The sequence below is a fragment of the Grammomys surdaster genome, unplaced genomic scaffold (genome assembly GCF_004785775.1).
Source record: "Grammomys surdaster isolate TR1022 unplaced genomic scaffold, NIH_TR_1.0 138, whole genome shotgun sequence".
In the NCBI taxonomy this organism is placed as follows: domain Eukaryota; kingdom Metazoa; phylum Chordata; class Mammalia; order Rodentia; family Muridae; genus Grammomys; species Grammomys surdaster.
Window position 1 is genome coordinate 4,156,191 of NW_021604596.1, and position 11,798 is coordinate 4,167,988.

At 40.2% G+C, this 11,798-nt stretch overlaps 1 protein-coding gene across 3 annotated transcripts in view; it reads right to left on the minus strand.

Annotated features, from left to right (window-relative positions):
- Positions 1 to 11,798, minus strand: part of Sesn3 (sestrin 3) — a 52,691-nt gene that overhangs the window by 16,596 nt on the left and 24,297 nt on the right. For 2 of the 3 annotated variants that reach the window (XM_028763357.1, XM_028763360.1), the window contains 4 exons: positions 8,662 to 8,730; positions 6,262 to 6,459; positions 4,501 to 4,683; positions 594 to 830 (listed from right to left, as the gene is read on the minus strand). In XM_028763357.1, coding sequence (XP_028619190.1) covers positions 594 to 830; positions 4,501 to 4,683; positions 6,262 to 6,459; positions 8,662 to 8,730 — 687 coding nt within the window. The remainder of the gene's footprint in view (positions 1 to 593; positions 831 to 4,500; positions 4,684 to 6,261; positions 6,460 to 8,661; positions 8,731 to 11,798) is intronic. The other variant, XM_028763359.1, reaches the window with a different exon arrangement.

An 11,798-nucleotide genomic window follows, 5' to 3' on the forward strand; every position in this document is an offset into this window, starting at 1 on the left:
GAAAATTGAAGTGGTTTCAAACTTTCTTCTTTCTGCCTCCTTAGTTGCTTGGCAGCCCACAGATGGATGCACCACTTTGAGATCTGCTTCTCAAGGGACTGGCATTACAGTCTTGTTTTTATTATTTCTAACAATATTACTTTGCTTATGGTGCCAAGAAACGTGTAGGGAATCCAAAGAAATCCAGCCATACATATACTAAGAAATCAAGACCGCAAAGTTACCTGGGCAGTGAAGATATTTAAAAGGACATTTAGGAAGAGAAAAATAAAGTTACTTTACAGATAAATTTCACCATCGGTAGAAAAGTGAACTAAAAAAGAAAACTTAGAGTCTTCCTGGTTATAATGTCTTTAAAGTTCACATGGAGACCACAAGTGGGGGTGCCAGGAATCCCAGGATAATAACAACTTAAAAGTTTGGGGTGGATGGGAAAGGTATTATACAGTAACACCCTAGAATTAAAAAAAAAAAAAGTTGGAACTTTAGGTTGATGAAACTTTTACAGTGCTAAAGGAATCTTTCAAGTACATAATATCCTATCTGGTCACAGTGAACTCTCAATTACAAGAGAGACAGTTCAGAAAACGAACCCCAAAGTTGCTGCCTGCCAGGGAGGCATTTTCGATGCTGTTGTCATTGGCCAGGTCACACACACAGAAGCTGCTCACGGAGATTAGTCTGAAGCCATTGGCGATTCCTGGGTCTCTCTCTGGATTGATGCCACTACCAAAAACAAAGCTGGCCAAAGCGTGATAGTGAGTCAAGAGGACCACGGCGTGCACTAGCTCAGGCAGGGACCAGTTATTTTCTCCAGTTTTGACAAGTTTCTGAAATGAGAACACGAGCCAAGGTCAACACAGAAGCCACAGTCTCACATGCTCACTTGTAGGAAAGCAAACTAAAATTCTTTCAAAATGCTTCACCCATTAAAGATCGGCCTTTGATCACAATATGTAACGTGCAAGCTATCAAAGCCTCACAACAGAATGATGCTGCGGCATTGGCTATAACAAATGCTGTATTGTGCAATGATTCTTCTGCTTCTAGAGCACTTTTTAAACACTATTTTAATAAGATGGTAAGAGAATTAAGAAACAGAGCTGGAAGGGACTTAGACAATTTCTAGTGAAGCAATTCATCGTCAGGTATTTTGGACACTGTCCCACAGTCATGTTAAAATCCAGTTTAACAGGGTAGCTGTGGATTCCCTCTAGATAGCATCTGGTAGAGACTGCTGCCTCTCCATGCTACAGGTTCGAATATGACAGTACCCTGGAATAAGAACTTGGGACATGTCAGTATAAATTTCATATGTTATTTTATTTGTCCTATAGCTGAACAACAGAACCAGAATTAAGCCTGTTAAAAACAACAATGCTTTGTAATGCCCAATCTTGGCTGTCAACTTGACTGTATCTGAAGTCAACTATAAAGCAAGTCACTGTACCCCAATGAGAGACTTTCTTGATTGGACTACTTAAAGATGTGTCTTAAAATTGGGCAGGGTCCTAAATTATATGAATGCAGAAGAAAGCTAGCTGAGAAGTTCAAGTATATTCTCTCTGCTCTTGAAGTGTGGGTATGGCAGCCGTTCACGCTCCTGTCTTGACTTCCTAACAATCACTGATGGACTGCAACTTGGAATTGTAATTTACAATAAATCCTTTCTCCCATAAGTTGCTTTCTTTGCAGGGTCACTTCCAAGGGTAAATTCCACGAACATATCCCTCACAGACCTCTTCCCATCAGTTCAGTGTTCATTCACACAGGTAATGCTATTCTTTTCTCTATTTTAAAAAACAGTTCTCTTTATATAGTCACGGCTGTAGACATATACTTTTCTTCTGCTCAAATCTGTTACTTTGGGATTTCGTATTTTATGAGGCTATACTGTTACACTAACTGTAAAACACAGGTAAGAGTGGACAATGTGTCTAGCTGCTTCATTTCTGAACTGATGTTGAATTGTTCCTCCTAGCCCCCGGTATTTGTTACAAATAACTATATTATATGCTATAGCTTCTTTTAGACTCTAAAGTGGGTCTTCGTCATCACCACTCGCCTTTGACATGCAGGCTTATCCTATCCTGAGTACAGTCCTCTTTCTTCAGACAGCCTTAAGACCTGGGTAGATGATTTCTTCTTTCAACTTGACTTTTGCTAAGTTGTACTATCTGATTTCCTTCCTTTTGTCCTGTTCCCCCTCCACCTCTCATTAGGGTCTTATCATATAGCCCAGGTTGGCCTGGCTTATAATGTTGTCAAGGATGACGTTGAACTGCTAACCCTCTGGAGTTCATTTCCAGGTGCTGGAATTAAGAAAGAGTGCCACTGTGCCTGACTTCCCCATTTAATGTCGACTCTCCTCTTCATCCTGAGTGAGACACCTTACCCCTTGGTAACTGGCACCGCCACATGTAAGTCATAACCTTGTTTTCTGTGACACTCATGCCAGAAGAGCAAACCATTTGTCACCATCCTCACTCCCTTCTTAGTCTCACATGACCTCTGAGTACACTGTCCAATTGTGAACAGAGGTCAGCTTTCAGATACATGCTCTGACTGCCCTGCTGGTCTGCATCATTTGTAACCCACCCTGTGTGATAGAATATACTCATGAGACTTGGCACAAGCCACCCTATGCCATACGCACTTACAACAGTAACAGCTGGGCTCAAGTCTACAGCATGTGTTCATAAAGACACTTATAAAATAAAATGCAGATACAATATACAGATGCAGTATAATGCTAATAAAATATACAATACAGAAACTTAAAAAGACAAGAATACAAATGCTTTGAAGCTTATTTCATGTTTTCTGTGTGGCAGCATAACTTAGGAGATCATGGCTTTCTAAGGCTAAAATACAGATTCTGTAATGGAGCCTTTATGTCTCATACCAGATGATCTGACTCTTCTCAGACCCCACCAACCACCATCCAGAAATCCCTCCCTACACTTTGGTTTTCTGAAGTTAATAGTTACTCTTTCAACACATATGACTGCAGGCTCTTCCCTGTGAAACTGCTCTGTGACAGGAAATAGCTCATTTCATTTTGAAAAGTTCTCCTTATTTTTAGACCTAGCTCAAACATTAGCTCTTAAAAAAAACCTTCATATGCCCACTGTGCCTCCCTGCACTCTCTGAGGACCTACACTCACATGCAATATGGCCCCCTGGCCTCTGCAAACACTTGCAATCACATGCCCAGTACGCCAGGGCAGTGGTGGTGCACCTTTACTCTTAGCACTTGAGAGGCAGGTGGATCTCTAAGTTCGAGGCCAACCTGGTCTATAGAATGAGTTCCGGGCCAGCTAGGGCTACACAGAGAAACCCTGTATCGAAAAACAAATAAAAAAACCAAGCCAAAGAAACAAAAAGCCCTTCAAACTAACACTTATGATCCCAGCCTGTTTACCCACAACTCATATGTGACTTTATGATATCCTATCATGTCTCTGAAATCTGCCCCTGAAATCCAGGCATCTTTTTCAGCTCACCAAAGATTCCTGTATAAAGTAGTTATGATATGACATAAAATAATTATCAATTCTCTGATCTAACTAACACACCATGGAATCACAACACAGACCTAGAACAGTGCTGTGCTTCACAGAGTCTGAAGTCATCAAAACCTAATACTTAAAAAAAAAAAAGACACAGGCTGCTTGGTTAAAAACTGGATAAATCACAAACGTGGAATGATAAGGTAATTTTAAAGGGCATTTCCATGTATTAACACAGTACATGTGCATTTGTAAGTAACTATTGTCTGACATGGAGATGAAAGCTCCTACTGAGTAGTGGGGCTGTGCTGAACATTGCTGGACAGCACTGGCCTCTGACAGAAACACCAGCAATGGTTCAAAGGTTCACCCTCACAGCTCTATTGTTAATCTGGCCAGTAATTCCCACGCTGGCTAGAAAATATTTTTTTATTTGCAAAACCATTTCTTTATGAATCTTAAATTATGAAATGTTAAAACAAGCAAAGGATTTAGAACACTTTATGGAATTTACTAACTAAAGGGCACATATTGCTGACAATAGTGGCCAGAAGCCAGGCATCCATGATGCTAGTTGACTTTATCTATCAACTCCTTGATAACAGAAACCAATTTTTCTCATAGCACAAGTTCAGGCCAATGAGTGACTCCTTCAGAAGAGTCAGTTTTCATTTGCATTTATGTGAAACCCAACAAATTTCTAATTATCTTTTAAATAAATACAGCATCTCTGATTTCTCAAGTTTCTATATATAGGTATTTAAAATTGAGTACACACACGTGCTCGTGCACACGTAGAAACGATTAAAAAGAGAGGCTATGAATGCGAAAGAGAGAAAGGAGGTAAATGAGAGGGTTCAGATGGAAAGGGGGAAGGCAGAAAGGTTGAAATTATAATCTTAAAAATAAAAATTATTATACAAAACGAAACCCCACAAACTTTCAAGCTTCAAGCGCACCTCAGAACTTGTGTAGAAATCCCCAGTACCTGAATGTGCTCTTTTGTGATCAGCCAGGGCCGGTGTGCCAGCAGCTTGTTAATTTCATTAAGATTTCTCAGTCTTTGTGGCACATACTCCAAGCCATTGAGCCACTCGGCAATCCCTCCAGTCTTTAAGAATTCATCCACATGCATGTTTATCAGGTAGGAACACTGGTGTCTGGCTGCAGCCTGAAACACAGAAATAAGTTTTCTGAGAACAGTCACAAGCAGGTCTTTCCACAAGTAGGTAATTTAGATGGAGCTATTACTAGTGATCAGTAACTCCTCATAAGATTCTCCTTCTTCAAAAATGTTTACCATAGTGTTGTTACAGACTCTTCAATCAATATAGGAGGCTGATTTGCAGTTTTAAAAGCAAATGCTTATCATACAAAGCCAACAACTTCTCTTGAGTTTGTATAGATAGACCTGGATATAGCCTACCTGGCTATTTTTAGGAAACATCCAGGCACCGTAGAAGTCTGCTATGGGAAGATACAGTATGTTCTATTTAAAATACAGGAACGCCTTAGCAATGTGTATCCTAACAATTCAGAGCTCATGCTTATGGAGGAGCCATATCCGACCTCAGAGACCTGGTTGGACACTGACATCACAGATCTCTCCTTATGCAGTCAATGTCATCTGGGTGCTGTCAACGAAACTATCATGTTAAGCACTTTTGCCCTCTCTTCTGTGGCTATGTTTGTAAAATAATCCTGTTTTATTCTTTCAGATCTCTGTCTCACTGCTCTGTCTTAGTGAACAAGCATTCCCCATCTGCTTTCAGCCTGTCATTGAAAATGTCTGCTAAAAATCAGAGTATCCATCAAGTTCACATCAGAACTTGCCGGACCTAGAGCAGCTCCACTGGCTTGGGCAGCCAGGCTGCTGTCTTTGTCTCCAAACACACAGTCCCATGGGCTCACGCCCTCATCCTCTTCACCAGTAGTTGTCTAAGTAGAGCACAGCTCAGCTATAGTACCTCCGGCACAGCTCTTCCCTGGCATTCTACTTGCAGCAGCTCACTTCGACTAACGAGCCACCCTGTAACAAGAGCTACACTCAAGTGTTGTGATCCACTCACTAGTTCTTCTCTCATGAAGATCTGTCACTAATGACAACTGGCACTTTTCTCCTACCCCACACTGGGGATCACCTTCATAGATAAGATGACTAAGAAAATCTCACAAGCAACTTATGCAGAAGACTCCAAGAACAAAAGCAAAACTGGTAGGGGATTATTCTGGATGCAATAACCATCTTTAATTATAAAACTCTAATATGAAAAAATGATTCTATTGAAGGTTAAAGGAGAAACAGCATATTAAGTGGCTTAAAGCACTCTGAATGTATCCAAGGGATACTAGAGGCTTCTTCACTTATTCCTCCTGTAACTACACTCAGTTTTACACACATGCACACATGCATACATGCATATACACACTCACAAATATATATACACACACACATACCATCTCTCTATATACATATGCATATTCACACACATATGCACAAACATATATACATGCTCACATATATACCTCTCTACATATACATATACACAAACATATATGCATACTCACCCCACACATACCCACAAAAACACCCTATACACACTCTCACACACATACACTCCACAAAACACATACATCGCTCACATACATACTTACTCAGTCCCTCCCACAGAGACACAACTTAGAAGGGACACAGAATATGTGGAAGCTTGTTCATGACAGTAGGGAACAGTGGGAAGTAAGCACCTACCATGATGGCAATGTAGTGCCTGTCTGGGAGGGGAAGGGGGCCATCCATACGCAGCATGTAGAACTGGCTCCGCAAGAAAGATTCCAGGTACTGAGTGTGCAAGCTCATCACCTGTGTGATGTTGTCCAGGCGACCAGATGTAGAGTACTCTTCCACAAGAAAATTTGTTCGTTCATCCACTGTGTTTGCTTGGACAACCTTACAACCAAGAAGCATAGAATGCGGTGAACACTGTGATGTAAAGACAGCTTTGGTTTACATGGACTCTGTCTGTACTGAAGAAATACATATTCATTTGATGCTAACAGATACTGCAATTATGCAGTTGCTCATACTAGAAACAGACATTTAAAAAGAGAAAGTACCATTCAGTTTTGGCTTTGGTACCACAATTTATTAAACAACAAATGTTAAGTTATCAAACATTAAACATGCAGCTATGAAGCTGAGGAAAGAAGCCTCCATCTGTCTTTGCAGCGAGCATGTAGACTTCAGAGCTGGCTTGCCTGGCCATTGTCACATTGTGTAGTGAGGCAAATCCGACAGCACTGGGTGACATGCATTTGTAGCCTACTCTCATAAACTGACAAAGAACATTAATGGCATTATTTTGGACAAATATCTGATCCTTTGTTGCTTTTGCTAGTCAACATTTTAAAAAGTTTTATGAAGTCTTTTTAGAGATACAGGAACATATGATGACTTGTGATGAAAATTAATAAAGACATGAGATCCTGCTATTGCTAGTTTAAGCCTATTGTAGTAATTACTAAAAATAAGGCATGAAAATAGGACTTAGATCCTTTATCTAGGGGCCAAAGAGCTTTCCCTAAATAGATTAAATAGGATGTAGTCGTATACACTATGCCAGCTTGGCATCACATAAGTTGGCTGTGGTGGTGGGAGGACATTGTTAACTCCTGTGGAAAGAGCCAGCTCTGCAGGAATGGATGGACACGAAGCTCGACTCCGGCGCTGGCTTACGTCTCACTTACATTTTAGAATTAGACTTCTGGGTAAAGATGAACCTGCTCCTCAGTTTAGAGATAAGGAAGCAGATTCTGGACTTGACTTTATGCATCTAGTTAATAGCAAACTGGTTTTGAGGAGATCTCATGAAGTCCAAAGGTTTGGTCCTTTAAAGACTGACACTGTAGTTAAGAAACCTCAGAGCTGGCATCTCAGTTCTTGTTACCCCCAGGGAAGTATAAATTATACAAAGGAACTGTTTATGGAGAAAGACTTAATCTTAAATGGAGTATGTCTAAAAGTGGGAAATGCTAGTTATCCTGGCATAAACACAAAAGGAAACTTCACCTCAGTTTACTATGGGACCCTGGGGACTTTCATTTGTCCATCTCGCTGGTCTGTCAACCAGAGGGACTGAGCTGATAGTTAAAAAAACAAGGATCCAAACTGAAATACAATTAGGGCTAGAATTCTTTCCTATGTTTGATTTGCTTTCTCCAGATGCTTCTTAGTTCTCACGAGGCATTCACAATATGTTATAGATTCATATGCTGCATCAGATCCTAAAAAATAGATTATCTTCAAATACATGCTACAAAAATGCCTCAGGAGTCCATTCATATGAGTTAGGCCATCACCCTGCAAGTGCAGCCCTGGGCCATGAGGCAAAGAGGTGCACGCAATGCAGTGCCTCTTGTACACTGCACTGCCACCTCTGAGCTTTAGAGACACACCACTTTCACTTAAGTTCTGGTTCAATGGGAAAGCCACTAAATCAGGGACAGGAAAGTGACGTCGGGGCTCCTACTTTCTTAAGATAAAGATGTCTGTGTACACGCAGAGAACACACTTGTGAGACAACTGCAGCCATGGGCACTGGTCACTCCTTAAGCAGACAAGTATGTCCTTAACTGGCTCTCAGCCTGGTGACAGCTAAGAGGCATCCAGGAATGCACATAGATCCCACATCTCAAGATGTACACCAACAAAACAGGCAAAAACCTTACTGTGCCACTGATAACCTCCATGTCTGGCAGTTACCATCTTGTTACCACACCCTTACCAAAGATGCACAATGGTTAGAGCGTTTGTGGGATCCTGTCAATCAAATGTGTAAATGAGAAGAGTGACTGCCAGTAATGAAGGCATTGTCTGCCTACTGTCCTTTAAAGGTGTAGTTGGAAACTCATGTTTTATTTCAAAATACTGCTTATTCCAATTATGTGATATAGTACATCCTGTGAAATGCTAGTCTCTTTAAACCTTAAAAGCCTTCAGACTTTCTCAATGGATCTGAAAAAACAACTCTACATTTTCTAACATGAATAACAACACACTAATGAGCAAAACACATCTACTTTTACATGGAAAAATGAACAGTGTTCGAGTTAGTTTTTGACGAGACAATATGTTGAAAACAAATGAACTTACTTCCTTCTCTGGAATAAAGGCACTTGGTCCTCTTGTCAGGGGTTGAGACACTCTGATTCTTTTGTCCTGCTTGTAAAAGAAAAGTTCAATGTGGTAAGATGACTGACCAAGACAATTTAAATTGGTAGATATTTTCAGTCAACATACTAAAATAAATAAGTCAATAAAATTATGTAAAACCAAAAGAAGTCTGGGGTCCAGGTCAAAGAAAACCCAGAGCAGCACTGGTTGTATTTATGTGAGCTAAAGGGACAGGTTTCTACCACAGTGCTGGGGGAAACTCAGTTATCATATATCACAGGGCCTTAGCTCAACACTTTACATGAGGGAAAGCTGTTAACCTCCACAATAAATTCAGACCTGTTGGTATACCATTACAATAGAATATTGTTGAGGAATGTTGATAATTTTTGTTCATACTTAAGTCTTTCTATATAAATTATGAAAATTTTAATGAGATTGCTTCCTTCTCCATGGGTGAGGTTAGGTCAGAGACAGACCAAAGAGGCCTCTTGAACTCCTTAGCCAGGAGAGAGATATGGGAAAATGGCCACTTGATTTTCTCAGATAAAATTAACACTCTAAGTTAAGAATCAGCCCTCTGATGCCACAAGATTACACTATGGACGGCAGCATGGTTACAAAGACTCAACAGGAATATTAAGGAGATTATATAGTAATATAATAAGAAAAATATTAAAGACCTTGTAGCTATTAGAAAAGCTCACTTTAAAAGCTTTTAGATGCCTCAAAATCTCCTGAGGAAACTTCTAAGAAGGTGGTTCCTTATCTGAAAGTGACAAAATCTTCTCTATATGATCCAGTCTCTTGGCTACAGCCTATGCTAAGACCCCAACAATGAAACAGAAGCCAATTGGTAGCCCATGGAAGGGATGGGCTACCCATTGGTATACCCATGGATTCCTGGGTATATAAGTTCTGTCCAAACCAAGTTAAGGCTAATTAGCGCACACTAATAATTTCTCAGGACTATTCAGTAATTATGTGAACACGATGCAGTCAGAGAGCCAGGAGAAACAAAATGCTGCTCAAATGCAGAGGCAAGGATACAAAAGGAAAGCCCAGGGAGGGTGTCAACAGAGAAACCAGTGGCGTTGCTATGGATTCCTGGAAAAGTAAAGCTTAAGCATGGTCATTTATATTCACTCTTTTCCTTCCCTTCTCCCTTATTAGTGGGTAACTTTAGTCTTTTTTGTTCCTTACAAATCAAAGAGCCTACCAAACACAAAATAGTTATTTAAATCCTTTAAGTCCCATACTTCATTAGGAAGCAGTTTTACAACAAATTGGCAGAAGTAGGCAGTTGGGTATTCAACAATGATTTGTTTGAGAGCCTAATTGAATATTGTGATAGACCGAGGAGAGGGAGTAAGAAAACAGACATAGCCGCAACCCTTCTGAGCCTGGCACACACTCTCCATCAACTGTCAGCGTTCTAGCGATATGTATGCATCACATGACATATTAAACTGTTTAAGTTTCCAAACAAGTAACACATCTAGATTACAAAATGATGACAAATCACCCTCGAATGACTGCTCGAGTACACTGGAGGGTGGCATGTGAACTGGAGTCATTCAGGATTTCTCATACTGGTATTTCTTGTCAACATTGACTGTAATCTGTCTAGAAAATGAATTCAAAATAGAAGATCTATATTCCCTTAGTTCCACCTGCCAATGACAACAAATGAAATGTTAAGACAGTTGTGGTAGTGCTGTAATCCCAGCACTTAGCAGGATCAGGCAGGGGGATCATGAGGTTGAGACTAGACTGGGATACATGGCCATCTTGTCTCTAAATACACAAAACTAAGAATAAAACCCCAAATACACCCTACTGTCTGTAGAACCTCATCAACTAGTTATCCAGGAACACCAATGTTCTGGAAAACTAATCATTTCAAACAAACAAAGCATCTAAGAAGCTGATTACAAAGGGGAAAATCAAGTTTGAAGAAAAACAAATGGAAGTTGGGAGACAAGTGAATACCGTAAAGTAAAAAAATACCCAAAATACAGAGAAAATGTAGGAAAATAAAATACACATTCTCTTAGGTGGAAGTATACAAGGGGTTTATGGAGACAGATTGAGGTACTACTGTTACACTTTATTTATAAAAATCCTGAGTTAATACATTAGTCAACTTAGTTCACCTTTATATTTTTGAAACTGTTACTTTCCTCACAAAATGACGTTCTGGGACAGACAACATTTCAATAAGAGATGCATTTTCATTGTCACATACCTGCAGGTTCCTGCATACAGATAAATATAGCATTGATCCTTTAGTTTTTAAGCAGCTACTAAGAAGGCAGACATGCACCCAGCTAAGTATGTCATTTGCTCCACACTGGTGGGCACACACACTGTGGCCAGGACAAGAGTGTTCGCAGCCATCATCTACCTAGCTAGCTGTTCCAACTGCAGGGAATGTGCACTTTGGTCATGAGTGATGCTGGTAGGAACATATGTATGACAAGAGGCCTGTGCCAGAGCTCATGAGATATAGCACAGCTTCTGCAGCAAGGTGAGTTCCTGGGGTTTAAATTATAGTTAGCCTTTAAAGGCTTGAATACTGCTACAGAAAAGCAAAAATGCTCATTTTCATCACACTAATTTCAAAAGTATAATGTGCTTGGGTCCTTTTACTTTATGTTTATTTAAGTAAAGAGATGAGCACCAGATCTGTGTTTGCCACATTATTCTAGGGGTGACACTGCTTCTGAGCCACAGAGAGGAAAGTGGCAGAACTCTGGTGAGAGCCCAGGAGAAAGATAGAACAGCCTGACCTAAGAGCACTGTTTTTTTCAATAAACTGAATCAAAAGTTAACATCATTTTCTTTTGTCTTTTCTCAGACACACACACACACACACACACACACACACACACACACAAATTTACAAATACACTATATTGCTATATTTTAGCATATATATTACATAGAGTATATGTGGCCAGGGAGTGGCACTATTTGAGGTGTGGCCTTGTTGGAGTAAGTGTGGTCTTGTGGGAGGAAGTGTGTCACTCTGGGGGTGGGCTTTAAGACCCTTATCCTAGCTGCCTGGAAGCCAGTTTCCTCCTGTTTGCCTTCAGAACAAGAGGTGGAACTCT